At 48.4% G+C, this 23688-nt stretch overlaps 7 protein-coding genes across 7 annotated transcripts; 3 read left to right on the top strand and 4 right to left on the bottom strand.

Moving 5' to 3' along the window:
- Positions 1 to 173: 173 nt before the first annotated feature.
- BC939DRAFT_398438 (chitin synthase III catalytic subunit) lies at positions 174 to 2269 on the bottom strand (the record flags this gene model as incomplete). Its single annotated transcript, XM_051552424.1, has 5 exons — positions 174 to 749; positions 867 to 977; positions 1083 to 1186; positions 1812 to 1892; positions 2116 to 2269. 5 exons carry the CDS (start codon positions 2267 to 2269, stop codon positions 174 to 176), a joined length of 1026 nt encoding a protein of 341 aa, XP_051411088.1.
- A 1485-nt stretch (positions 2270 to 3754) lies between these two features.
- BC939DRAFT_454754 (small G-protein Ras1) lies at positions 3755 to 6988 on the bottom strand. Its single transcript, XM_051556105.1, has 5 exons — positions 6541 to 6988; positions 6105 to 6179; positions 5490 to 5571; positions 4141 to 4334; positions 3755 to 4013 (listed from the first exon to the last, which is right to left on the bottom strand). The coding sequence occupies exons 1-5, from the start codon at positions 6599 to 6601 to the stop codon at positions 3778 to 3780; spliced, it is 648 nt and encodes a 215-aa protein (XP_051411087.1). The 5' UTR covers positions 6602 to 6988; the 3' UTR covers positions 3755 to 3777.
- Positions 6989 to 7527: 539 nt separating this feature from the next.
- Positions 7528 to 8947, bottom strand: BC939DRAFT_454748 (Swi5-domain-containing protein). Its single transcript, XM_051556104.1, has 4 exons — positions 8251 to 8947; positions 8052 to 8137; positions 7844 to 7940; positions 7528 to 7748 (listed from the first exon to the last, which is right to left on the bottom strand). The coding sequence occupies exons 1-4, from the start codon at positions 8809 to 8811 to the stop codon at positions 7680 to 7682; spliced, it is 813 nt and encodes a 270-aa protein (XP_051411086.1). The 5' UTR covers positions 8812 to 8947; the 3' UTR covers positions 7528 to 7679.
- A 460-nt stretch (positions 8948 to 9407) lies between these two features.
- On the top strand, positions 9408 to 11334 carry BC939DRAFT_454740 (uncharacterized protein). Its single transcript, XM_051556103.1, has one exon. It carries the CDS (start codon positions 9724 to 9726, stop codon positions 10954 to 10956), a length of 1233 nt encoding a protein of 410 aa, XP_051411085.1. The 5' UTR covers positions 9408 to 9723; the 3' UTR covers positions 10957 to 11334.
- A 5-nt stretch (positions 11335 to 11339) lies between these two features.
- On the bottom strand, positions 11340 to 12968 carry BC939DRAFT_454739 (HAD-like domain-containing protein). The gene has a single exon (XM_051556102.1). The coding sequence runs from the start codon at positions 12634 to 12636 to the stop codon at positions 11464 to 11466; it is 1173 nt and encodes a 390-aa protein (XP_051411084.1). The 5' UTR covers positions 12637 to 12968; the 3' UTR covers positions 11340 to 11463.
- Positions 12969 to 14686: 1718 nt separating this feature from the next.
- On the top strand, positions 14687 to 17398 carry BC939DRAFT_518060 (uncharacterized protein; the record flags this gene model as incomplete). Its single annotated transcript, XM_051561177.1, has 4 exons — positions 14687 to 15153; positions 15488 to 16424; positions 16711 to 16935; positions 17111 to 17398. The coding sequence occupies exons 1-4, from the start codon at positions 14921 to 14923 to the stop codon at positions 17396 to 17398; spliced, it is 1683 nt and encodes a 560-aa protein (XP_051411083.1). The 5' UTR covers positions 14687 to 14920.
- Positions 17399 to 18414: 1016 nt separating this feature from the next.
- Positions 18415 to 19049, top strand: BC939DRAFT_454735 (uncharacterized protein). Its single transcript, XM_051556101.1, has one exon. It carries the CDS (start codon positions 18535 to 18537, stop codon positions 19009 to 19011), a length of 477 nt encoding a protein of 158 aa, XP_051411082.1. The 5' UTR covers positions 18415 to 18534; the 3' UTR covers positions 19012 to 19049.
- The last annotated feature ends 4639 nt before the right edge of the window (positions 19050 to 23688 follow it).

Here is a 23688-nt window from a genome sequence, read left to right as displayed (position 1 = left end):
ATAAAATAAATAAAAAATATCGGCAATGCATTTATTTCGGGATGCAATACTAGTTGTATCGAACGAATAGTATCAAAAAATTGATAATCTCCATAAAACCAACATCTCCAGGTCGGATTCCTCGCGGGACAATATCTAGAAACCCTTTTCGTCGAGGGCGGCCTTTGCCTTCCCTAATACCGGTCCTCATAATAATTCGCCTGCCCGTACTGTCCCTGACCTGACATCCCATTGTATCCAAATCCACCTCCTCCTCCCTGAAGCTGCTGCTGCTGACTATACAGTGCCCCATTCGCCAACTCATCCTCTCCCAACAACTCCTTGACCTCCCACACATTCTGCTTCGACCCCACCGAGAACTCCAGATCCTCCTTCGTGATAGAATCCCAGTACTTGTAGACCATCATCACGCTCAACAACGTCGCGGTCGTTCCAAAGAACAGTCCATCGATATAGTGCTTCGCAAAGTTGCAGATATCGACTGAGAAGACGTAAAGGATCACCTGGCCTGTTGCGAAAAAGATGATGCCGAATACGATATCACCCAGGGGCCAGCGGTCGTCCAAAGTGTTCACGACGAGCACAATTTGGAGGATCACGTAGATGAGGAGAGCGGCACCGTTGAAAATGAAGAACACGATCCAGAGCGCGACTGGATGCAGTGGATCAAAGGGGCCCATCGATTTGAAGGTTGCAATCGACAGGAACGTCACGGCCGCGAACACAATGAACGATGAGATGCGGATCGACTATTAGGAACCAAGGGGATTAACAGGAAATAATGGGTATCAGTACATGCGTTCCTTTACGGCCCTTTGCTTTTCGATGTCCTGAAGCGGAAGCAGAGAGCAGACGGGGGAACTCACCCAGAGAGACAAGGGCGTGCCATCCTCGGCAAACTGGAATCCGACAAACCCGTTTAGCAGTAGGCACCAGAACGTCGCTGAGATCAGTCCTAAATGAACTCCTGTAAAGTACTATTCACATCCATACAACAACAGACCCCCGAGATCAGTATCTTCATACTCCGTAGCATTTCAGCCCTAAGCAGGGGAAAGTCCTTTCAAGTACAAACGACTTACAGGATAGAGAGCACTCGAGGTTGGGATGATTCCAGAGACCAGTAAAAAGTCCATGATCGTCACCAGCGTGTACAGGTAAAAGAACATGATGATCTCCTTGCGACCTAAACCATAACCAACGATTGATGAATCATACAAAACAGCGCTGCGTCAGTACGTGTTTCCTCCTCCTCCTCAGAAGTAATATCGAAATGCCGCCGCGCCCGATCCTGGACCATTCCACGCTTTCACGCCTTCGGACAAGTTCGCAAGTATGTGTACATTCCTGGACAAACGAACTGTAAAGTTATATGGCGAGTGAAATCCTGACTTGTGTGGAAATCCGATTGTCGTGTCCATATCGTCATGCCGCTGTCGATGCCCGGTGATGTATTTTGTGTGCTCCTCCCCTCCTCAGGAGTTGCGGCGTGTTCGTGTTCGTTTGTTGCATTATCGCCTCCCTCCTATTTTCATATCTTTACCGCATCTCCTTGGTGTAGTCCGTGCGAAAAAGAACTCCGTGAACCGTTCCCCCCCCCCCCCCCCCCCCCATTCCTTCCGCCAGGTCCTGATTCCTGTGTTCTGCGTCCCGAGTCCAAAGCCCCATATTCAACCGCCTCCCGTTCCTTCCTTCCTTCTTTCCTGTCTTGTCTAAATTACAGCGAGCTCTCTAGACGGGTCCTGTGCCGTTGTGTCCTGCTGAGAACATTTCAAAAGATGTGGCCAAAAAGAGAAAGAGAGAGTCCTTACCGACAGCAGTGTACTTGGAACGGATGTGCCAGACCATGATCGCCGTCATGATCAGCGCAATAATGTGGATAATCAGCGTCGCTACATGACCCCCCCAGTCCCAGATACGATTACATTAAAAAAAGAAAGAAACAAAGAAATAAAGAATTAGGCATCTCATCAATATCTCCGTCCCCGCCCTTCGAAGGCGGAAAGTTGCTGAGTCTCATAATCTACGATCACCACAAAAAAAAAAAAAAAAAAAAAAAAAAAAAAGAAAAGAAAGAAAGCGAACGAGCAACTTTGCTTTCTTTTGTTGACTTACATGGCTGAAAGATGAGGGTGTCCGCAATACGGACATTACGCGAATAACAGACCGGTTCGACTCCATCGACTTCGCCCACGAGTGGGCAAAGCGTCAACGACACCTTCGAACAGATGTGGTTGAAGCTGCCAAAAGCAAAATCGGGCGTCGACATCTTCGCTTCCTATGCTTTCCTTCGCACGCAGGGTCTGCTTTATTAGATGTCGAGGGGAGGGGAGAGGTAAGGTATTAGGATCTGCGTTCGATGGTATGAGGAATTGAGTGTTTGGCGGATGACGAAAACGATTGACGATAAAAACAAAAAAAGAGAGTTGATTAGATTATTTATACGCAGATCCAAGACAGGTTTTTGGGCACAAAGGGACCGAATTTGACAGTGCGTGTAAGTGTGCGGTGTGAGATGTGCGGCACTGGTGCCTGAGCGGGCATGACATAACACTCTGGGTTCTCCATGGGATAGAACAAGCATTAAGCAACACTAACAAGGAGCCAAGGCGAGCGCCAGTTGCCAGTGGAGAGAGAGGGGGGATGGGTGCGGTGCTGTCTTGTTCATGTTCTCTGTTCTCTCTGTTGCAAAGGAACAGCGGGCAAGATATGAATAGAGAATCGGGGGCGATGACGAGATATAAATAAAGATTGTTTGTCCGGGACAGGAAGTGGAGTGGTTGTTTTTTTTAGTGTCGTATTGCTGGCGTCTTCTTTGAAAAGGGGGAGGAGGAGAGGGGGGGGGGGGAGGAGGAGGAAGGTGGGTCCGATAAGTGAGTCGATAATGATGCTTTGTCGAGAGGATTGCTGTGATGTTACCGCTGCTGCCAGGAACAGGGTCAGGGACCTCCAGCTGGCAACAATATGGCGCCCAATGGCCCTACGCTAGGTCCACCCATACATATCGCAGGTGTGCAATTGGCAGTGTTTCAGTAAAGACTGAAGAATAGTAATTATGGTGGCGGTGAAGGAAGGGGGATGGTAGGGGCAAGGGGGCTGGGGCAACTTGCCTTGGATGAAATGGAGGTTGATGAAAAGAAGGTGGGGCTGTAGATGGGATGATGAGTGGAATGAAGGATGAGCAAGAGAGAGAGTGGGTGTGAGTGGGTGAAGAGGGAGAGTCGGTGTTTTGGAGTGGAATATAATGTCACAGTGCTCTGCATCAGAACCAAACTTTGTTTCATGGTTGGGCCACATACTCCCAGTGCACTCCACTGCACTCCCGTTTTTCGTCCGCATCCCAATGATTGCATCCATACTTTCCTTAACCCTCCGTGCCTTCATACGACCATACGTCCATGCATTATATGGAGTTATGCACTCTGTGTCAATGGATAGCGATCAAGAGAAATAAAATAAATAGACTTGTTATTATTATAAAATTACGGAAGAAGATGTAGGAGATCGCCTTGCTACTGTCGTCGTTCAAGCTATGAAGCATGCGTGTAAAAATATATTTTTTTCTTGTGCATCTTTGTATTCTTCTTCTCATCTGGACTCCGCTTTTGCTTGCCAAAATGATGGTAGTCAACAAATCGTCGCAGCATGTATTTAAGCAACACAAACTATCCTTTTTTTTTCTCTCCTTCATCATCTTCTCCTTCTCCTGCCGCCGTCATGTGTACTGTGTGCTATGTTTTTTTTTTTTTCCTTTTTTTTTTTTTTTTTTTTTTTTTTCTACATGACAAGGCAGCAGCAACCCTTATCGTGCTTGTCCTCCATCTGATTGCCATATCCCTGTCCCTGCTGCGAGTATCCATATCCTCCATTCGCTGGCGCGCTGCTGTGCGTCTCCTTGTTGAAGCGACGGATCTCCCGTACGAGATTGTAGAACGCCTCGTCCACGTTGATTCTCTGCTTCGCCGAAGTCTCGATCAATCGGGAGCCGAACTGCTTGGCCAATTCGCGACCCTCTATATTATTTTAGATGTGTGAGCATGTTTAAAATATTCCTCGGTTCATAAAAAAGCAGCCTGAGCCATGGCTGCAGAGCAAACCATAGCCCAGGCTAAAAACATCATCATCATCAAATTCACTCACCATGCGTGGAGACTTGGCGTTCGTGCTCGAGATCACATTTGTTGGCGACGAGGATGATCGGGAAAAAGTCCTTGTCCTTCACACGAAGGATCTGCTGGTAGAACGTCGAGATCTCCTCGAACGAGTTGCGCGATGTGATCGAGTACACCAACAGAAATCCCTCTCCGGTGCGCATATATTGCTCTCGCATGGCACTATAAATAATATGGACTATGCATTAGAACATTGAACAAACGAAGCCGTGCATCGTCTACAGTCGGCGATTCATATGCCAACTTTTTTTTCTCCGTCAATTGCTCCTTTCCCATGTGCTGTGTAAAGGGCTCTTTAGATGAAGAAATAGCTCGAAGTCCGTATCGTCAGCAAACAATTCGCCTTCTGCGATAGTGATAATCGAGATCCGCCCAAACAAAGAAGAGCACATCGTTGGTTTGTTTCTCTCAGCACAGCGTGGCCTCCATGCGACAGAGCTCAGGATGGTGATATGAAACTTATAAATGGCATTTGTATCTCAGGCCGGACAGGCAGACCGACGAAACCCATTGAGGTGTCGATGTTTTAATATAATTGAGAGCTGAGGCTCACTCCCGGGAACAGTGAGCCTCTTTTTCGGTTTGCGCTGTTATGGAATGGGATATGCCATCACCACCACCACTACTATCACCATCATCATGAGCTTCCCAGCGAAGTGACGAAGCCCATTCGTTGTCAGAGCCAGATTAGAGCAAAAGAGCATAAACAGAGGGCGGAAAGATACGAGTAATAAGAGTGTAAGAGGTCGCGCGCGAGTAAAGGCAACAAAAAGAGCCCGAACCCATATTTTTTTCACACAAACAACCATAAACCCTCATCCGTTGTCTTTGAAACGGATAACTGGGAACGAGGCATGGGAAGGGGGGTATCGTTGGATTAGCAAGCACAAACAACGGCCGATCCAAGCAGGGTCAAAGAGAAACAAGGCAAGCAAAAAAAAAAAAAAAAAAAAAAGTCTGCTTGCATGGTACGGCAAAACACCGCATACTTCGCATGGCAAAAGGAGGTCTCTTCTGGGTGCATTGGATCCTTGGGTGGCCATGCCATATGCCATGCTGGTTTCACAAGCAACCCGTCCGCCCTCCCATCCCGCGCAAAATAAAAATGCCCTCATAGTTCTGTACTGTACTGTGTGGAAAATGTGCACCACGACCACCGCAACCACCCACTTTCCATGAGAGATATGAAAAGAACAACTCCCACAGACCCAGACACATATAAACAGACGCACATACACATTCATATCTTTCTTTGTCCTGTAGTTCTTTGTTGATTGCTGTTGTCGTTTTTTTTGTTTTCTTTTTCGAGGGGCGTACCTGTACTCCTCTTGGCCTGCGGTATCGAGAACATCGAACAGCGCGACCTCGTCGTCAATTACGCACTGCTTGCGGTAAGAATCTAGAACACGCAGATACACGTCAGTAACACATAGGGCGACCCATCAAGAATTAGTTGCAAGGGAGGCGAAGCCAGGAGGCTCAGGAGGGCGGTTACAGACAGATAGAGAGAGATACAAAGGGGCGGAGACTCTCGAAGAGGGGAAGGGAGTGGAGAGAATGCGAACGTGGATATGGTCCTTTTCTCGATCATGCCCTCATATCCATCCATGATCCTCAAGACAATCAAAGTCCTTTCGTTTCATCGAGTCTTGAAAAGGCCTTTTGTACTGTTTGATAGCTGGTCGATTGTTTGTTTTTGTCGATTGTTGTTGTTTGCCGTTATTTTTTTCTTATCCGTAAAAACAGAACACGAGACTCATGGACATTGAGTGCAAGTCGGGTTGAGTTCAAGTTCGACTTGGAAAAAGGGTACTGTAGTGGTTGCCCCCCACCCCCACCTCCTCTCTTTTTTCTTGCCCAAACCTTTTTTTTTTTTTTTTGCACAACTAAGTTCATGTGTGAAGAGCAAGAAAGAACAAGAAAGTAGCTTACCCTCGATAGTGGGATCATACTCGTCCACAAAGTGAGACTGAATGAACTGGATGGTCAACGCCGATTTGCCGACACCTGTACAAGGAGTTTAGTTGAAGTAGGAAAAGCAAGTAGAAGGAAGTGAGTACAAAGAGAGCTTACTTGCCTTGCAAACTGTGGTGCCGTTGAGAAAACGCTTTGATGCGGAATCCTCCTTCCGTTCAGTTCAATTCAATTCAATTCAATCCAATGAAGCCTAGTCCTTTGGTCTATTGAGTGTCAAACAGGCATGATATCATCCTTGCTGCTGCGTGTTGTTGTATGTTGTTGTATGTTGTTGTATGTTGTTGTATATTGCAGGCGAAGGCGAGGGAGGGAGAGAGAAGACGGGGGTTGTTGTTTTTTTGTCGGTTGAGGGAATGGCGATAAAGCGAGTGAGAAATGGGCGACAAAGTACCTCCTCCTCCGACAACGACGAGCTTGTACTCGCGCATAAGCTGATTGGGTTGTTTGGCCATGACTTGCGAAAGAAAAAAGAAGGCAAAGAGAGAGAGAGCGAAGGAGGGAAAAGGAGGGGGAAAGAAAGAAGGGCGTGGGTAACAGAGCAGTTAAAGGTGTGAAATATGAAGTGTGATGTGTATGTGCGAGTGAGTAAGAGAGAGCGAGAAAGAGCGAGAAAGAGCGAGAGAGAGTAAGAGAGCGAGCTTTTTTGACTGGGCTGTGGAAAGGAGCGAAGGAACGAAGGAAGGATAGAGGGGATGAGTGATGGGGGGAAAAGAAATGGATGGATGGACAAAGGGGAAGAAAAGAGAATGATGAATAGGGTCGACAGCGAGAACAAAGAAAAAGAAACGCGGAGTGGGACTGAGAGGACTTCACTCAATTACAAGCTGCTCTCTCATTCACATATACGCACAAACACATTCTTAACAGACCCTTCTTTCCTTCTCCAGCCCCTCTTCATTCCTGCAACAATCGCTCCACCGCTATATACCCCTCCACAATTGTTGTCTGTCGTAATCCACATGTAAAAAAAAATCCTATAGTTTGGGTCCGGTGCCGTTATACACCTTTCGCTTCATACACAAGTCCTTGACGCCCCATATGATCTCTCTAGGGTTGTACGCATTCAATTGAGCGCTCTCGCCTAGGATACATTTCTCGTCCCGAAGGTTCCGATAAAATCACCATTTCTGCATCTCACTCTCTTACCAGAAGAGATAGAAGACAACGTCCACAGATGAAACGCTACTGGATTCTCGTACCTTGGACGACCTGTCGGTACTGAGCAAGTATATGCTCGTACCGCTCTCCTGGATCTTTGGTCGATGTCTGGCCGTTTCGAATTCCTCTTGCAATCCTATGCAGAAGACCCGAAAGTCTAAACCACGGCAGTGATCCGAAAAATTCTGCGTTCGTATTCTATTATACAATACTAATGTTTTGGTCTTTATTTTATTTGGGCATATTCGCAATAAGAGAGAAGACAATGAGATGAATAGCAACGCTGTTAAGCTCGATGAGGTCGGAATCCACAGAGTATTCCCTGGCTACAAAGGATCTTTTGCAGCACAACCATGGGGCCGCATTTTTTTTTCAGTCCTCTGGGTTCAATCCAAACATCTCGTACTGCTTCTTGATGGTCGTGCCCTCCAGTTCCGCACACTATTTTTCAAAGAACGAAGAAGCATGAACTTGCTTGTTGGGCTTCTCATCATCGAGAAATACACATGCATATATTTAATGAGTGTTTCTCTCACCTTTCCCAGAATGACCTGCCCTACATCCTTGATCTCATTGTACTGATGCAGTTGCTTGATGTGTCTATCGATGATCTCATTCGGCGTCCCTTCACCTCTACAAGTGTTTTTTTCGATAGACAACAATGGTTTTATTAAGGCAATGGGTCAGAGAGATCTAAAGCGCCAATGGAGTACGGCTATTTTTGCGTTTGTTCATCAAAGAGACCTTATGGCTTGGATGATCTCCTGCTCTTGCTGCTGCAGTTCCAGGATCGTGGCCTTGAGCTCCTCTATTTTGGCATCCTCCTTTGCCTATTTCAGAAATTGAATGCATAGCATAAATGGATTAGGACGTTCAACGGTATTCAGTTCATGGTTGAGAGATCCTGGTTGCACAAGCACATGGGGATTGATTGGCTTAATACCTTCAATGTTGCATTTTGTTGTTGTGATTCCTTCTTTGCCTGCTGTCGCTCTTGTGTCGAGGAGGAGAGGGTCGATTGAATCTCTGAAGGTTCCATTGGAGTCGGCTCAGTTGCTGTTTCCGTCTCTTCTGCTGGCACTGATCCTGCCGATGAAATTGCTCGATCTCCCTCAGGTGGATCCACGGCTTCATTTGGGTCATGTCCATGTTCAGATCCCACATCTTCCGTAGCATATTCCTCCTCGAACTCGATGCTCACAGCCTGTTCGGAAGGCCGATTGGATGGGTAGTCATTGCGTCGGCGGGAAGATCGAGGTGATTCTGGGTCCCTGTAGTCTCTGGAGTGTTCGTCTCTAGTAAGATAACCAGGAGTAGAAGAAGAGGAGCTTGGACGCCCTTCATCTTCCTGCTGCTGTTGCTGTTGTTGTTGGTGGCGTGCACTACGTTCTCGTTCCCGATCTCGGTCACGGTCTCGGTCACGGTCTCGGTCTCGACGATGTTCGCTCGGACGATGGCGGCGTTCTTGTGATGAGCTGGAACGCTGTTCTTGTTCGCTTTGCATGGTATGAATGTGGAGAAGTGAGTTGGAGTCGATGTAAAAGGAGAGAGGGAGAGAAAGGGAGAGAGGGAGAGAGGGCGAATGAGCGAGTGATGAATGAGCTGAGAGGGTGCGGGTGAACAACAGAGAAGGGGGAAGGGCTTCTGCCAAAAATACAATGCATGCCATGAATGCTCAATTGCAAGCACTATTATTACTTTTTGCCACCAATTTTGTCAAACAGCCCTCACAGTCCGGTTACTATAGTTTTCATTTTCCAGGTCATGCACCGACGCGTCTCTTTCTGCGATGGCTCTGTCAAGAATGTATGCTAGATGGACATAAACATGTATTCATGTACACATGGGGAAGCATGCCTGCTTGCAGTTGAGACCCATATGTGTGTGTGTGTGTGTGCGAGTGTGTGTGTAGATGTCGATGGGCCTTAAGGCTATCTCTTCCTGCCCGTTGCACAGGCTCCAGTTGAACACACAAACCCAGGTAGGCTCCCCCAAATGCGCCGCTTGAACCTCGGCTCCTAACCCTTAAACATCCTATGTGATGAAAAGGATGAAGAAACACGCTCCAGCGAAAAAGATTTTTTCTTTTTTTTCTTTTTCCTTTGCTTTGTCGCCCGCCTTTTATTTCTGCGCTGGACATTCTTCTGTCAATCCTTCTTTCTCTCATCCCAATTTCATTGGCTTGATCATCTCCTCATCCCTTCATCGCTTCAAGCCATCCAATCCATCCAATCCACCCCAACACCCTTCTCCTCTCCATATCCCAACAACTTAGTCCATCTGGAACAACCAGTTGCCACCAAGAGCACTCGCATTCAATAAACAACATCCCTCAACGCAATCAAAATTTGGTCAAGGCTGACCTCCTCGTCTCGATCCCCTTCCCCCTCTCCATCCTCATATATTCGATATTTACATGAGCAACAGAACCAACACTACTGCAGCTGCACCCTTCAGGAATGACTCGCTTTCGGTCAATAACACACCCCCCAACGGAAGCAACCACCATCACCCCCATCACATTCAGCAGCACCAACAGCCATCCTCCGTGAGCAACCAAGCCCGAGCTCATCTCGCAGCCACCATGACTGGCACCCACGGGGCCTCGATCCCCTTGTCCCATCCTCCTGTCTCGACAGGAGCCGGTCACGGGACCGTGCACCCTCAAGAATCCGTCGCGGAAGAATCGTCAACAGAGCAGGTCTTGTTGGCTTCTTTCAAGGCTGCGGCGCTTTCGGTCACTCAATTGTACAAGGATTCGCTTAAGCATCAGCGAGCGGAGCATGCCAAGGGCTACGAAGCCGCGCTGCAGGATCTGTTGGCCTTTATTGCAACTCATCCAGCTGTACAGGAAAAGAAAGAACAAGGACAGACGGACGATGAGATCCGGCAGAACACTAGTCTTTCTGTGGACGATATTATTCGATTTATCACGAACGCTCGATCAATGAATTGTGCTTCTGCAGGAAGTGATGTTCAGCAGCAACAGCAGCAGCAACAGCAGCAGCAAATCCAGCAACAGCAATTGCACGCTCATGCGCAGGCACAGGCGCAGGCACACCATATTCATGAACAACAGCAGTTGCAACAGCAGTTGCAACAGCAGCAACAGCAGCAACAACAACAACAACAACAACAACAACAACAACAACAACAACAACAACAGCAACAACAACAACTCATGCAGCATCAGCAGCAGTACCTTCAACAGCACCAGCATCAGCAACAACATATCCAGCAGCAGGAGCATCCGCAGCAACAGCAGCAACAGCAGACCCATCCAGAGCAGCAGCAGGTCGCGCACGGGTTGCTTCAGACAGCTACAGATGGATCCGGATTGCCATCACCGACGCCGACGACGATTTTTCCAAGCGATGCCTTTACATTCACGGCCCCTGTCTTCCATCCGGGACTGGATCAGACCTTGCAGTCGGCATTTCCGGGACCGGAAGGAGGGATTGGACAACAGATGGCGGCTGATTCGTTGAAGCGTCGATATGGACTTCAGGATTTCAATATGACAGCCAATCGAATGGCGGCGGCGAATGCGACGAGGTTGTCGAGCCCGATGAATATGAATATGGACTCGTTTGCGGCGTTTCACGATCAGCCGCCGTTCAAGCGTGGAAGACGCCGTGAAGGCGAATAATACATGTGCCGATGGTCTTTTCTTTACCTTAATGTCGATTTCGATGAGAGAGTTGGAGCGCAGTAGCCACGCTGCGGCTCCTCTATTGTTCGGTCTTGGGGTTCCTCATACTCGGCTTATATTTCGCATTTTTTTTTTATTACCAGTGTAGATCATATATTCAACTCACCTTCCCCCCATATTCATTGTACAAAGTCGCTGCCTTACTTTATTCTTTCTATTTGCATTGCCTCTCCTCTCTCTTCATTCGTTGTGGAATTTCGTCCGCACTACCTACATCCTGAAAATACTTTTTTTTCCGAATTTTCCTAGTAATGTCATCTTACTATTTTACTTGTAACAACACCAAGACTCCAGTAAAAAAAAAAAAAAAAAAAAAAAAGGCCCGTGCTCGCTTTAATCTGAATGTTTGTTGGTAAATGTCTATGTCTATCAATCTATTCTATCTGTCTATGTTCTCGATGGATGAATGAATAAGTAAATAAATATACCGCAAAACAAAACGACTCAAACGAACCAGGACTCGATTTCCTGGGCAAGGCCATCCTCGGTATTCGTCCCAATAACCCGATCCGCTAGGGCTTTCATCTCTGGGTGTCCATTTCCCATACAAAGCCCCAACCCTGCGAACTGCAACATCTCGGCATCATTCAGGAGGTCTCCGAAGGCGACGACGCCCTGGGCGGGGATGGCGTTGGCTTCACAGTATTTAGAAAGGCCAAGACCCTTACTCACACCAGCGGCTGCGATTTCGAGAAAGTAGTTTCCGGAATAGGTGATCGAGACCTCGTCAGAGGCGGTTGTTGTGGAAGATGGAGATGAGGGGCGTAAGGAGGCTGGTAGGGATTCAAAGACTTTGGGGGCGGAGCGGTTCCGATCTAGGGCCATGAGTTTGATGATCCCTCCACGCGGTGCGGTCGAGGAAGAGGAAGTAGGCGAGGGAGAGGAGAGGGATTGAAGGAAGGATTCCATGGAGTCTGGGACGACGGTGTAGTCGTAGTAGATGGTATGCTTTCGTTGGAGCTCCCAGGTGCGGTCGCAGATGAATTTGGTGTCATTGTCGTAGACAGGGGCGCCGGTCAGGGAGTCAAAGGAGAAGTAGATGACCTCGCAGGCAAAACCTGCTCTTCCGGCTACGATCCCATCTTTGTCCTGTCCTATTGCCCCTTGGTCGTTACTGCTGACAATACGGCCATTGATATCGCTGTTGAGTCGCAAGAGCTTGAGATCCTCATCCTCTTGGTTCTGCGGGGTCGTGCTGGCGGGAATATGACTACGAAGTGTCCCATGGTTGGAAATGTGGGCACGAAGGGTTTGGGTGACAGCAAGCGCCTGGGGCAGGGGAATGAACTGAGGGTGGGCGATGGTTTTGGTGCGGGGGTTGTAGGTCAGGGCACCGTTGCAGCAGAGGACGGCATCCGGGACCATGAGGCCATTGAAGAGGTCGATTACTTTTTGGATCGATCGAGGGGAGCGGCCAGAGGCGATCATTATCTGGATCGGAGGGATGCTGTCATGGATGTCATTGGCATTACTGTGGGTGGCGAGGTGGAAGCGTTGAGCGAGCGATAGAGCACTGGTGGATCGAGAGGAGATAGTGTGCTGCGGGGTGAGGAGTGTGCCGTCGAGGTCTGTGACGACCAGACGAGGTAGTCGAGTGGACTTGTGGAAGGAGGACATGCAAAGAGGGCAATTGCCTGTTTTGGACAGAGGGGAAAGGATGTCTGTAAAAGGCAATTACGGCAATAGGGGAACGTGATTATGTAAGACTAGCCGGGGGAGTGGATGCAGGGTTTTTTTGCTTGATGCGGATGGAATGAGTAATGGTCGATGGGGAGATGTAACTGGACTCGATCTGAGGTGCTGAAGGGGGGAATGTCGTCACAGCCGCCGCCAACTCATAGTCTTGGTTTCGAAAAAAAATCTTTTTGGATCAGACTGCGTACGGGAACAGATAAGATACTCGATCGAGGTCTAGGCTGATCTCAGCAGCTCAAGGATGCCCATCCCGTGGAGGACTGTGGGTGGGGGTGTTCGCCGTTGGACCTGTATGCTTGGATCCGACGATGCTGATTCGTCCCTTCGTCCGCTTGTCGCCAGAGACAGCCAGCTGCGAAGGACGCACAAGAGAGAAGGGAAAGACGTGCGCAAGGCTCCTTTGCCTCTGTAGGGACCAACCAGAGCACAGAGTTCCAGGGATCTGTGTTCCTGTTGATGTGTCCTCATATCCGACCACGGCCATCCTCTGGTCTAGCCCCTTGCTAGTACAAAAAGACATGCCTAAGAGGATGAGGCACTGCCAGCCAGAGGGCCACAGGTCGCAGTGGAGCCATGTGTCCGCCTCTGGGCTCTGTCAAATTCCTCTGCCCCTATTTAATCCATTCCAAATGGCCCACGCCCACGGAAGAAAAAACTGGTTAGTGAACAACCGCGTGCTCTGATTGGTCCACCTCCTTTGCCCGATCTGAATTTGGATCTGAGCGTCCGTTCGAGGGCCACCGATTTGTAGAGACATAACTGAGCGTGTCCGCCCTCTTGGCCAACAGGACAAGGCAGATCGGGGGATCTTCCCGGAGATCTTTTACATGTTGGCGTTCAGCAGCTCCTCGCCATCTGAGTGGTGCGATTGGCCACCGGCCACAGAACAGAGCATGGTACGACACATCCAACCTCTTAAAGCAACTGCGTGCTGCATCCCACACAAACTGGAACATGGGAACATGAGGACAAATCCACAGGGCACCACTTACCGCTCGAGGATCGGTTATTGCTTTTGTTAAGGTCTCTCTCCCCTTTAGTCTCCAGTCTAGACTGGAAAAAGCCTAAACCAAGTGCCAACTAGCCCAGCCTCAGCCCCAACCTCAACCTCAACCTCGCTGACCATGCCAGACTCGGCCATAGTTCATTTCGAATCTCCCGGTTCCACACCTATACAGACCTGACGAAGCCCAAAGCTAACTAAGGCAAGTGTCATTAACTCTTCTTCTCCGGGTAGTGGGTCGCCAGGTTTTATTCCCTGCATGATGTCAACGAGATAAACGATGAATAAGGAAAAAAAAGATCGCCGTAAAGAGGAAGGGTCCTAATGCTGTGGCAGATAGCTCTGAGTGGACGGAAGAAGTCGTTTAGCACGGGTTAATTAAAGTCAATAGGATCTTCCCTTGACGATAAAAGAGAGGGACTCTCTGTACCTTCTAGCCTGGAGATCAAAGGGGGAATAAAAAATAAAATAAAATAAAAAAATATATTTAAAGCAGTGCACCATCGCACCCTCGCCCCTCCGATTTTTTCTTCTTCTTCCTTCCTTATCTTTTGTACTCGCTGTATCCTGTCGTTCAATCGTCCTCTACTGCTTACTTCTCAACCGCTCTGGCGTCTGCAGCGTAGCACAGCACCCCTGGATCGAACTTAAATTTTTCTTTTGGGTACATGCATGCGGACACTGTGTTTTTAGCACTCTTAGCATCCGATTTATCCGACTCCTTATTCCTCTGTAGATTCTGCCGTTCCTACGTCAACTTTCCTTCATCTCGTTTTTTTATTTCTGAAACGGACACTACGCGAAAAAAAAAAAGTTTTGAACTAGTGCTTTGGGATGGTCCCTGCGCGACAAGTCCATCTTCGAAAGTTGTTGTCATTACCGCCCCAAAACGCCTTTTTTCGATTCTCTTTTGTTGCACGCGAGACTAGTGCGCGCTAACACTTTTAGTCCGTACTTACCGCCCGATCTCCATCCTTTCCCCTTTGCCCGATCTCCATCACCCCCTCCTCTCCTTCCTTTGCCTGCTTCGACACAGCACTCTCTGATTGCATCGACACTCGATTCTTGAGCCGAGATTACATAACGTAAGCACGGACAAACAGGCATACAGTCTACCTCGAGCGCACAGCAAACCATTTGGCAGTTACTCCTACCGCTACCGCTGTCTGTCTGATTGTCTCCCTGCTTGGCTGACTTTTCAATATGCCGACACGATCTTCCTCCTCCTTTAACGGCAGTATGGACAGCAACATGGACAGCAACATGGACAGCAACATGAACAGCAACATGAACAGCAACAGCCGACCATCGCCACTGTTCATCCCAGAGTTATTCCACTGTATTATGTTTTATATCCTGAGTGAGGCTAATAACTATGCCCCCGGACGACTGGATCAGCTACAGACAGACGACCAAGACGCTCCCAAGGGCAAACTGTATGCGCGAATCATTACCACCATTGCTCTTTCCACATTCAATGGCACCTTCGATCAGCCAAACCAACTTTCTTCTGTTAGCTAATTCATTTCCTACGCTCAGACGCATAGCCCCCTTTGGAAAGAGACCGCGCGTGCGACCCAACCCCGGACGAACGCTCATTGCCTGTGCTCAGGTCTGTAAATCCTGGTCCGAGCAACTCTTACCACTGCTGTGGCACTCAATTCGAATGAACCAGTTCGACTGGCCCGACTCTTTTGTTCTCTCGGGATTTGCCTCATATTGTCCGGCCTCTTCGCTCGGCTACACACTCTCATTACCGAAATCGCTTAGGACGGACACCAGCAGTGTCTCGTGCTATCCTGGTAGTGCTGGTGCTGGTGCTGTTACCCCCTCGTCCTCTTCAATGTGTCCGAACATTGATACTGACGGCACACACTCATATTCGCAAGCAGATACGTCTCGTACCCGTACACCCTCCGTTTTTTACCAGCAAAACACAGATCTTCCGGACTATCCCTTTTCTTCATCCCCCTCGACTTCATCTTATTCAACTTCTTCGTCGTCTGTTCCTTCATCCTCTCAACACGCCCACTTCACACCTCCAACCCCTTACCCTTCTCCGCCTGATTTCACACCCTCATTGCCACATCATATCTCTGCAGGCATTAGCACGAACGGGCATCTCATCCGCCGTCTCTGTCTCTGCAGCACCCGCTCTACCCACGTCTTTGACCACCCAGCCATCTCACAACTGACAGATCTGTCTTGTGTGCTCCTACCGAGTATGCAGAATCTGGAGCACATAGAAAACATTGTCGCCAGGAATATCAGGAACCGACTCAGACGTCTCGAGATTAGTCGCGCAATAACTCGAAGAAGAGTTAGATACCATCCACATGCTCGCGACAGCAGTATGTTTGATTCATCACACAATCCAGCACAGCATCACCACAACGACCATCACGAACAACAATTAAGCGGTGGAGAAAGCGGGTTTGATACAGGCTCGGAAACACCGCATCATTCCCGAGAGCGCGGCGGTCATCATCAACATCGAACTTCGGCACCACGTCCGCAATTGCGGCGGTCTTTGAGTTATCGCGCACTTCGACCTCGGCACGTCGCTGCCGACCCAACCCTTCCATATCCTGGATTTGACCGCCACCGACATCGAAATCCCCACGACCTTGAGCATTACCAGCATATGACTCGTCCACACGATCCTTATCCAGCTCGCCACTCCCCTGCCGGCAAACGTCCCCGTCCTGTAAGTTGCTGCAACTTTATCGCTCGACTCCTGCTTAATTTTCATAACTAATTGCGCTCAGCTTATTTCTCACGCTCTTTATTGCTTTATCCTTATTATCATTATTTTTTCCGCAACGCTAAAGTCGTTGAAAAGTCATGACTCGAAGCATAGTCTGAGGGAAGGGGAGAGTTATCGGCAAGTGAAGTCGAACAATGGGATGTCCGCAATTAGAAATGCGCTTATGGAGGGTATACGCGGACAGGCAGTGCAGCCGGTGCAGTTGACCCATTTGTCGCTGTTGCAGTACGAGTTTGTGATGGAGGAGTGGATCGAGATGATGCTATCGATGCCTGCGCTGCAAGAGTTGGAGCTTGAAATTATCTCATTATTACCAAGAATGCTGCACTCGACAATGACCGACGCCAACGATCACAGGAGCAGCACCAGTGTACGGAACAGTAACAGCAGCAGCTCTCGAATTAGTCGGCAGGCTGTGTACAAGGATGATATTATCGATGTCGATTTTGACGTAAATATACATGGCCAGGACATGGTATTGGATAATACGGCGAGCCCAGGCGGCAGAGGTGTAACTGGTGATGTCGATTATCGGCTCGCGCAAGAGGACCCCGCCACCACCATCACTCGTGCTTCGACGGCGATGCATTATGACAATTATTTTCACACTTTGTCGGGCGCTGGAGGGGCAGGATATCAAGATGAAGCCGGGCTTGAGCAGCCCGTGTATCGTCGTCATTCCTGCTCTCGGATCGGTCGTCATGGTAATCTTCTCTTGGACTCGTCTCGTGCGGCGACCGCCGGATATGATGCATCATTATTGTTGTCTCTGGGACGGGTTCAGGGCAGCACTGACCGCCACCTTGGTCATGGTCATTCACGTGCTTATTCCAACGATATCTCGAGTGGCAGCGGTAGCACCCATGGAAGTAACATCGCTAAATGCGGTAGCGACGGCGGTGTCAGCAGCGTGAGCCATCACTTTAAACAGCAGAGTATTCGCGACGACGACGACGACGACGACGAGGAGATGCCAGCGGTCCCATCATCGACTCACCAGTTCCCGTCGATCCAATCTGTAATCTTTCGAGGCGCCGTTGTCCTTCCTGAGCTGCTAGAGTTTCTTCCGAACCTGGAGAGCTTGGCCCTGGAAGGTTCACCCTCAACGCTTGGCACGGCGTCGGGTGTCAGCAGAGCTGGATGGTCGGATGCAAGCGGAGATGCTCACGATGGTGACAACGACGGCGACATTAACGACAATAGCAACAATAATGACAACAGCGATAGCACATCATCGACAACGGCGCCGGCTTCATCTGTGTTTTTGAGACTTGCAAGCGTAGTTATGGCCCGATGCCCTTATCTCTGTCGCTTAGTGTTGAACGAGCCATCGCTCCATCGGAATCCTAGGTGTATGGCCCAGATTCCGATCTTGCTTGGCGCTGTTCCTCAGTTGCTGCATTTTGTGGCATCGACGAGACTTGTGATGCAGAGCCAAGAGGCTGTTGCGGCACTGTTGCAGTATCATGGCGCACATCTTCAGACGTTTCTGGTGCAGGATGAGGACCAATCGTTGCATTCTCACGGATATCGACATCATCAACATCAGCATTGGCATCGACAACAGCATCAACAACGACAGCGGCAGCACTATCAGGATCACCTTCTTCCACAGGACGAACGGCAGCACCGGCTGCGTCGGCTCTGTCTCGAAGTGCTGGAAGCTTGTCCGAATTTACAAGTTTCGGATTGCAAGATCTCATTGCCGTTGAAGGATGTGATTGCTTCGGCTCCGAGATGGGCATGTCGGCATAACTTGACAGTGTTGAGGCTGGAGCTTGTAGAATTGACGGGCGCGGGGGCGATGGACACGGAGGAGCAGGCAGTGATGGAGATGTTTATGAAGACGTTGTTTATGGGGTCAAGATCATCTTCGTCTGGAACGTTTGGATCTTCAAGTTCGTCGAATTCTGAACCGACCTCGGTATCTTCGGGCACTTCTGGGTCGGGCACTTCTGGGTCGGGCACTTCTGGGTCGGGCACTTCTAGGTCAGCTTCGGAATTGGGGACGAGAGACTCGACAAGGTCATCAGTGCTCTCCAGACCGTTTATGAGTTCGCCGTCGGTGATGTCACCTACCCCATCGCTCATATCGATGCCATCGTCGTCTTCTTCGGTGTCCTCTGGTTCTTCGACTGATTCAGGGCAAGGAGGGCAAGGAGCAGGAGGAAAAGGAGATGGAAGGCCGCTCAAGGATATTCAGCCGTCTCCCAATCTTGCTAGCGCCCCGGGCGTCCAGCAACATCATCGACAACAAAACCTACATCACCAGGGCCAGCAAATGTGCGACAATGGCAATAACAACAATAACAACAATGATACGGAATCGGTCCGCCAGGCGATGGCATTGTCATTCCTGTCATCGTGTGGGAACCACCAGATCCAGGCGGTGGAACGATTGATGGCACTACAGTTCTTGGTTGAGCACCAGTTGGCGGCAATGCCGAGTTTGGATCATTTCTTTTTGGGGAGTAAGATGTTTCGACTCCCGCCCCGGCGTAGCGCCGCCGCCGTTGCATGTTCTTGAACGGATTTTCCCTCCATTCCATTATCTTTGCTGTAGGCATTAGCATCTTTACTCCTTCTCCCTTTTCGTTCCTTTTCGTTCTATGTTTTTAGACTAAAACAAGTTACACTAGTAAAAAAACAAAGAATTAATATCTTGCTATTAAGTAAAATCGTCTACTCGCATACTCTTGATTCCATTGTACTCTCTTCCCTCCAGCCTCGACCCCCCATGCAAAGTTCTAAGCTTTGTATATTTTCTACAATCGATACCGAATGACGAATTATAATTAGCTCCGCATCTCGAAGAAAGTAATCACGCCATTGTCAACCTCGTCCCGACCGACGTCTTTGCTTCCACGCCTCTTAGGTTTCTCTTACGAAACCCTTTGCGCTTGGATCGAATGCTGTGGGCGGAATAAAAAAAAAATTGAATGAAGAAAGGGAAGCAGAAAAAAAATAACCAAATCATGTTGTTTTTAAAAAAAAAAACGCATTTTCCGCATTTTCATCCATAGGACGCGGGCGCCGACAACCCGAAAGCGCTGCCTCACGACAACCAAGTACACGAACACGGTCGCTCGACTGATTATCTGGATCTTTTTTTTTTTATTTGACTTTATAGCGCAGCGCCGAAGCGGTAGCCCAAACGTCAAACGCACCCTGGAATTCTTTTTTTCTTGCGTAAAAAATAAATAAATCGTGAGGATGTTTGTTGAGACCAGGATGGATCGTCAAGAAGTATCAGGGGTCGGGGGGTACGGGAGAAAGGGAACGATTTCATCTTTTTTTTTTTTTCCTTGTGCGAAATCTGACAAATGCCACGCGCCTTTCGATCTCACTAAAGGAAGGGAAGAAAAGAAGAATTGCGTAGATGCCGAAGGTGTTTTGCTAGGCTATAATGCAGATTGACGGGTATGCTCATTAGTTTAGTTTTACTGTCTTAGGACTATTATGCACCAAAGCAGCTGCTGGACTTTCAGGTTCAATCTCTTTCACTGCAGCAGCAGGCAACTGCTCGAGGTACGGAACATGCAAAGGTGGGGTGTTATTATAAACATGATCAAAAGACTATTGGGCTTTGATGTAATCGTAACCTGTTTTCATTAATCATTTTTCTCTTTTCTGCTTTGAAGACTATGGGTTCGGGACAACACATTTGAGAGTGCAGCAGCAGTCGACGCAGAAAACGTTCTTGTGAAAGATTTTATCTGCCAGCAATACCTACCATCCCAACAGGAGAAGGAGCATAGTCAGAATCGGAGCCGAACTGAGCTTCTGGATGCCTCCTCATTCTTCCATGAGCCATAAGATCCCTCGATGAAGCGAATGCATGAACTACTGAGAAATGACCTATCAGATGCGTCGCTCCCCTCTGGAGATATCCACTCTGTGACACGCAAGACGGTATACACATCTACGGGCATATCTGGAAGATGCGAAGAATCTTCTACAGCATGAGAAGGATCTTTTGGTTGCTTTGTCAAGGGTTATTAACCTCAGAGCAACTGACCCCTGGGACTTATCTGGAGCACGTTTGATCGACAGCATCAAGCAATCAGCACCTAAAGCGCGACCTGACGAAAGCATAAAAAATGCGCTCCATTTGCTAGAGGGGATGCTTGCCAAACATGGGATACTAAAGCTCCGAGACGGAATCAGCATCCTTCATTCGAAATGTGTAGCATAACAAGGCGAGGGGAAGAAGTGAGCTCATCCCTGAAGGCTGTGGCTCGCTATATGTAAGTCCCATATTTTGCTCTCACTGCTTCACTCTTGGGCATGTTGCCGTGCTACAACTAATATAAACTTCGCGTTTGGATAGAGCGGACGAAATCATTGCTGCAACGTTTGGGGACACGGAGCACGCAGTGGTGTCGGCTTGGGGGCATGTACTCGATTATGTATCCGATGGCGAGCTGAAGTTTGAAACATATGTTGTGCGTTGCATGCTACTCGCTGTTAGTGTTCGCATGGAGTTACAACTTGTATCTATATTATTGCTTTTTTTCTTTTCCTCAGGAGCGAGCCAACACCCAACGCGACAAAGGAGATCAGGGTCCTTCAAGAATAGGAATTCAGTAGATTGAGTAGAGGGGTCTGTGATCGGAAATTAGACCTGCAGCTGCAAATCGATGGCCTGGAATTGAACAACAGTGAGCTTAAGGCCGTTGGTGTTGAGATAGGGGAGGGCAAGAAACAATCGCGGGAGAACATTCGTATCAACAAAGCTATCATGGTTTACTTGCAGAGATATGCAAAGTTCGAGCTTCAGGATAAGGACTATATGGTCTTCCTTGATGTGTCCGGATACACTGGCGCCATTATCTACCTCTGACAATTTGCAGGCATCCATGTCTCCGGCCTGCTGTCCCGCGTGGCCATAAAGCTGCCGATTGACGAAAAAGAAATGAGGGCCTTCTTGAGCGGAAAGTCCCTCGTTTGGCTGCTCAGTTGCGTGATAAGTCTTTGTGGCACTCTGTTTTCATTTTTTCAATGGTATCAATTCTAATTTCAGCACACGCCTTTTATCCTTTCTTATACTATTTATAATACAGCAGCACCTTCACATAATACAACAGAAAGTCGAAGATGCACAAATACAGGCTGTGGACAACAGCTTTCTACAGCAGGAAAGAATCACGCCGCCACAATCGACGTCGAGGGGCCTTGATCTAACTGCCATGGACACCCCCAAGAAGAAAGGTAATGGAGAGCGCGTTTTTAGTGATAAATCCTAGGAGGCAAGGAAATGCGGATGAATAAATGAATAAATAGTGCCTTGACGCTAAAAAGACTGGTCTTCGATTACAGGGTCTGTCATCGCCGCTACTCGCATGTAATATCCAGAGGCGAGTCGGTCTGTGTTAAAGTCATGCAAATTATCAGACCGGGTGGGTGCGACCGGACATGATTCGTTAGATCCTGGGCCGGAACACTTTTATCCTCTACTTCCTACCTCGGTCCACATTCGCGCTACACCCTGTCTCTGTCTCTACGAAAAAAAAAAAAATTAAGTTGAGCTTGACGCGTATGCTTGACGTGTTTTAGGTTTTGCAGGAATGTTGCCTTGTGTTACGATGCGCTTGAACTTTATTACGGACTATTCTTCCGGGGCAGTGTTTGCGGACATTCTTCGAATAAAAGGTCCCAGGCTTGTGAGGTTTAAGTGAAGGCGGTAAATTCAGATCATCAGGTCCTGGAGAGTTTCTCCCTACTTCCTGGGGCTTATATCGCTTATTGGAAGAAGACAATTGCAGGAGAAGAGTGGTTCTTTCGGTATGTAGCTCGCTCGTTCGCGTGATAGTGGAGTTCGCCTTGCAAAAAATTCCCCACAGTCTCGAAGCGATTGGGAACAAAGGGCGGAGCCTTCCATTTCAGTATCCACCTCACTATCTCACTCACACATACACTTGCCTTTGCTTACTTTCTATTTATTACATTTTATTTTATTTTTTTAGCTAGAAAGTTGCAGGTGGTGTTTCCGAGGCAGACTCCTTTTTATTTGCATCCTTAGCTCCGAAAGGTGGTGAATGCTATCACGCTTATTTCTCCACAGTTTTGAATTCCTTTTTTGTTATGGGCATATCGAAATGTATGAACGAGGCCCAATTGATAACGTGTGTGGATTATCAAGTTGTTATGGTAGAGCACAATGTATTTCACCCTAGCTCCTTGGATGTTCCCAGAAATTGCACCTACCACACCAAAGATTGCAAAGTAGGCTTCTGTATAAAAATGGTGCGACTGGATCATATCCCAGGAACTACAACGGGCTACCCTTTAGTGACAAGACGCCAACGCGTAACTCAAATAAAATATAGAGCACTTTCCCTTGTTCATATTCCACATCCTCATTTTCCCTGCAAAGTTCGCGTTAAACTGCCAATTTCCATAACATTCAGCTTTCGGAGCAATGTCAATCAATTCTGAGGCCGATGACAGTTACATTTTCGGAGGCGAGGATGAACTCGAAGACATACTCCATGGCTTCGAAATCGACTATGATGCTGACAGCGACAGCGACTGCCAGAACAGCGAAGTCGACATGGAATTCATTCCTGAGGGTTGGTACCCACCCGCGGATAACGCGATGCCCGGCCTCGAGCTCGAAGAGATAGGCGGTTTAAATTTCAACATAAATCCAGATCCAGAGCTCGATCCCACTGGCTTCGATCATGAGATCATAGTTCCAAATGCTGTCTCGGACGCCGAGTACCATTCTGAGCATCCCAGAGTACGCACAGCAATCGATGAAGTCTATCTTAACCTAGCGCAGGTCGAGCACCCAGATCTGTATAATACTGTGACTGTAGATGTCATCAACGTCCGTGAACTCGTCGATCGTCTTATCCGAGCCTTTCTTCCACAGTTTTGGAGGTACCGCGAACGTGATCCGGAGATGAACAGGCCATTTGCGGTGAAGAATCCGCGTCCACATCATCAGGCTATGTTAGAGACCTGCGTCAATTGTGGGTTCAGGTTCCATAAGCAGCCACTGTACGGCTGTCCTGCTTCGGAACGGCATGAAGTGCGAAGGATTATGGCGGCAGCAGTTGTTGCGAAGCTCACGGATGCCACTAATAATGCCAATAACCCAAACAACTCCAATAGCTCTAGTACTGAGAATTTTAAAATTGTGGAGGATATTGAAGATACTGAGCACTCCGAACTTTCCGAAGACACCGAGGATGTTGGG

Source organism: Gamsiella multidivaricata (assembly GCF_025024155.1).
Source record: "Gamsiella multidivaricata strain RSA 2152 chromosome Unknown BC939scaffold_42, whole genome shotgun sequence".
NCBI lineage: Eukaryota > Fungi > Mortierellomycota > Mortierellomycetes > Mortierellales > Mortierellaceae > Gamsiella > Gamsiella multidivaricata.
Note: the sequence above shows the minus strand (reverse complement) of the source record. Positions and strands in the feature narration are given on the sequence as shown.

Coding starts and splice junctions, on each gene's coding strand:
- BC939DRAFT_454739 (XM_051556102.1), bottom strand. CDS start 12,636: ATGTCCTCCTTCCACAAGTCCACTCGACTACCTCGTCTGGTCGTCACA.
- BC939DRAFT_454748 (XM_051556104.1), bottom strand. CDS start 8,811: ATGCAAAGCGAACAAGAACAGCGTTCCAGCTCATCACAAGAACGCCGC. Junction 8,138..8,250: donor AACAAAATGCAACATTGAAG/GTATTAAGCCAA, acceptor TTTCTGAAATAG/GCAAAGGAGGATGCCAAAAT. Junction 7,941..8,051: donor GAGATCATCCAAGCCATAAG/GTCTCTTTGATG, acceptor AAACACTTGTAG/AGGTGAAGGGACGCCGAATG.
- BC939DRAFT_454740 (XM_051556103.1), top strand. CDS start 9,724: ATGAGCAACAGAACCAACACTACTGCAGCTGCACCCTTCAGGAATGAC.
- BC939DRAFT_454735 (XM_051556101.1), top strand. CDS start 18,535: ATGAGTTCGCCGTCGGTGATGTCACCTACCCCATCGCTCATATCGATG.
- BC939DRAFT_454754 (XM_051556105.1), bottom strand. CDS start 6,601: ATGGCCAAACAACCCAATCAGCTTATGCGCGAGTACAAGCTCGTCGTT. Junction 6,180..6,540: donor CGTCGTTGTCGGAGGAGGAG/GTACTTTGTCGC, acceptor CTCCTTGTACAG/GTGTCGGCAAATCGGCGTTG. Junction 4,335..5,489: donor GCAGGCCAAGAGGAGTACAG/GTACGCCCCTCG, acceptor TATTATTTATAG/TGCCATGCGAGAGCAATATA.